Source organism: Mytilus californianus, unplaced genomic scaffold (genome assembly GCF_021869535.1).
Source record: "Mytilus californianus isolate M0D057914Y unplaced genomic scaffold, xbMytCali1.0.p SCAF_3, whole genome shotgun sequence".
NCBI lineage: Eukaryota > Metazoa > Mollusca > Bivalvia > Mytilida > Mytilidae > Mytilus > Mytilus californianus.
The window spans coordinates 102288819-102292234 of record NW_026262679.1 but is presented as its reverse complement, the minus strand read 5'-3'; the positions used below and the strand labels follow the sequence as shown (position 1 = coordinate 102292234).

Below are 3416 nucleotides of genomic sequence, written 5' to 3'. Positions count from 1 at the left end.
TTATTTGATTCATGAATAACTTTGCATTTCCCTGTGTCAAATATAGATAACGCATACTTCAATTAAAATGAAAGGTATGACAAGCCTGAAGCATGATGAAAAATAGCAAGTAAAGATACCAAACTTTTAATATGAAAAGGGGAAACAAACCTTTAGATAATAAACGAAAGAAATAGACCAACCGACAGGTGTAAGCACATACACACAAATATGATCTGTATGTGTAAATGTGTGCCAGTAAAAAGCCCATCAATACTGAAAGTCTTATCCAGTTCTCCGTAGAGGTTAGCCTATCCTACGTCAAATGCAACACCCATCAGTGATCAAATCCGCTGAATTTAATCAAATTTTGTAAGAGTCAAAATTGAAAAAAAAGAATGTGTATAGCACTTGGGAAAATATGTCTATAGTCATGTTTTACACATTAATAAGCTGCTAACGACCAACAAGCTCGTGAGGGTGACCTTAAAATTTATAAAGTGTTATCAAGTAATTGTTTCTGTATTGACCCTGGTTTAGACGATGTTAGCTGTATTGGCCTAGAAGTCAAGGGTCAATAAAGCTGACGATAATGTAGACCAGAGACAATACAGAAACAGCAAGTTAATAATACCTTTATTAAAATATTCCGAGTCTTTAAGTGAATTGAGAAATGTACAGTCATTGTATCCGAATGTGCAAAGTCGTACAAGTATGTTTTTCTGAGTCGAACGTTTTACTGTTTGAGTATGTATATATTAGGAAATATGAGTTTCCAAATGGGTTGAAATTGGGTGTCGTTATGATTGTTTGAAATGTTTAAATATACAGCCACCTTTATTCGAATTTTTGCAGGCAAATTTTACGAGCATATCCGTGACAATAAGATTAATATATCTAAAAACTGACAAGCTTGGCCGCATTTGTGACTTGCTAGCACATCAGGTAAGTAATCTGCATGACGATTTTTCTGTAAATTCTAAATTTCGCCTTTTTGATTGACAAGCAGCAATGTCTGAAAGACATGTATTTTAAAGTAACAGTTTGTTTATTTGGGCTGAGCTACAGCTAAAAAAATATAACGATTAAAGTTTATTTAAATACATATGTGTATAAAATAAGGGGATGTGATATGATTGCCAATGAGACAACTACCCAACATGACGTGGGAAATATCATGTCAAAATGACATTGCTTAAGAAACTACAGGGTCCATAAAGTTTGCTTATATATATTTACATTTATTACAATTATATCATAGTTACTATTCTATTCTTCAAAGCTATATATGCGGAAGGAATAAAAAAAACTGAAAATGAGTCCCATATACTGGCATGCAATGTTACTAAAAACTACACCATGAAGAATGTACTTTTTCATGTTTCCTGGTTCCGTTTTTTTTTATTTACAAGTGTATACGGAAATAGATTTTCCTTCATTGTTTGAAATGAACATTTTTGTGTAGTCGTTATTGAAGCACAATGCCTTAATCGTGCCATGTCCATCTTCTTTGAGTAGAATGCGTTCAACTTTTGCTCTGTAGGGATGGAACATCTGAAGTTCTGATCCACCAACATAGATGTTTCCTTTACTATCAGATACTACAGCATTGGCTGGACCAAGGTCAGTCGCGTTGTAAGAGTAGACTAAGCTCCCTTCCGGTGTAATGCACCATAAAGCGATTCCGGTTGTACAATATAAACGCCCATCTAAATTCCTACATATGTTGTTTGGTGTGCACGGTGAATCAATTGTTCTGTAATGACGACCAATCTGATCAAGCACGTGGATTTTGGAAGAATCACCAACGTAAATCATCCTATTAACCAAAGCCACTCCGGTACAATCGGATCCGATCATCACCGATTTCATTGGGCTCATATCCGTAAGACTGACGAATTGGATCTTTTGTCCAAGTGTAACGACGGCCTCTTTTCCGGATTGTAATAGACAAATTTTTCTTGGTGGTCCTTCTAAATGACACTGGCTGACATATTTACCTTTTTCGCTATATTTTAAAAGCTTTTGGCTAAATCGAGTTTCACTGTTTCTTGCTCGTCTATTCTGAATAACTCTTGATCCAGAACTGCATAAAATGAGATGGTCATCATCAGTGCAGACTATGTCAGAAAATTCAGTGGATGTAAGTTTGATGTCATCTTTTTGGTCTGGTGTTGTGTCGAAGCAGAGTTCTTGTTCGATATTGAATTTTGCCAGGAAATCGAAATTGGGCTTTGGTAAGTCAAGCACATTGTCCTGACTTAAATAAAGCGCGTCAAAACTGGTGCCCAGATGATTCTCGCATATTTGGCTTGACAAAGTCACAGGTTGAGACATACATTTACTACACCAGTTCAAATTAACTGGATGGTCGGTCGACGTAGGTTTGTTGTTGAAATACATCCTGTCAATCAAAAAGTGGAAATATTGGTGAAATTTATGAATGATGAAAACAGTTTTATTTTTCATTACATTATTAAAAAGAAATTGAATTTAAAACTAAGGTTATAATCACATATGTAAAGTTTGCATCAACCGAATCGCTTGTTTGGATCGAACCCACGTTAGGAATGCTTGCGAGTTGTTATTACGATAAATAAGTCAATCTTACGAGCAAATTTGTTTTGACCAATTAAAATCGAAACAAGAAGATTGTTTGATTGTTTACATTTTATTGTATTTCGTTTTATAAGTTACGACACCCTCTCCATTATACTAGTAGTTTAATTTTGATCTTCATATTATATTTTGAAAAGTCTGAGGAATATAATATGTTGAGGCTTTTGTTTTCTTCCCGGAAAACATGATAAATAAAATAAGTTTATAAACAATTTACTATAATTACAACCATTTCAAACTTCTTTAATACAATGAAACTATCCAACGCACTTAGCAAAAGCTCATTACAAACAGGAAGTATTTGCGATTGTTTTAAGTTAGAATAGCACAACAGGAAGCCTATTTTTATGATTTAGAAATTATCACGAGTTGGTACGCGGACTAATAGAAGGGGAATTGTTCTAAGTTAGAATCGTACAACAGGAAGCCAATGGTGGGAAATTAAGAAGGCTCATCTATAAAGTTCGTGGACAAGATGCATGAAATCAAAACTTTTACATTCAAAGTTATTATAATTACTAAGTGTTCTTTTAGCATTACTTACTTTGAGTTACTAAGCAGTATTCGCCCATTCTATTAGTCCACGTACCAACACATAATTTTTAAATCATAAAAAATGCAAGTAGCAAACACTTTTCATTAACATACATCATGCAACTTTAAGACAAGACTGCAAAGTTTAATGCAGAACAGTACTCGCCTACCACGTTTTGAGTCAATCATAGAAATTTATAATTTTTAATGATTTTTTTATACTTAAACAAATAAGAAGGTACCAAGACAAACATTAGTACTTACATTAATATTTGCCATGCCCT

At 34.0% G+C, this 3416-nt stretch overlaps 1 protein-coding gene across 1 annotated transcript; it reads right to left on the bottom strand.

Moving 5' to 3' along the window:
* Positions 1 to 1058: 1058 nt before the first annotated feature.
* Positions 1059 to 3416, bottom strand: LOC127735578 (uncharacterized). Its single transcript, XM_052245822.1, has 2 exons — positions 3397 to 3416; positions 1059 to 2383 (listed from the first exon to the last, which is right to left on the bottom strand). Coding segments are annotated over exons 1-2 (1005 nt in total). The 5' UTR covers positions 3399 to 3416; the 3' UTR covers positions 1059 to 1380.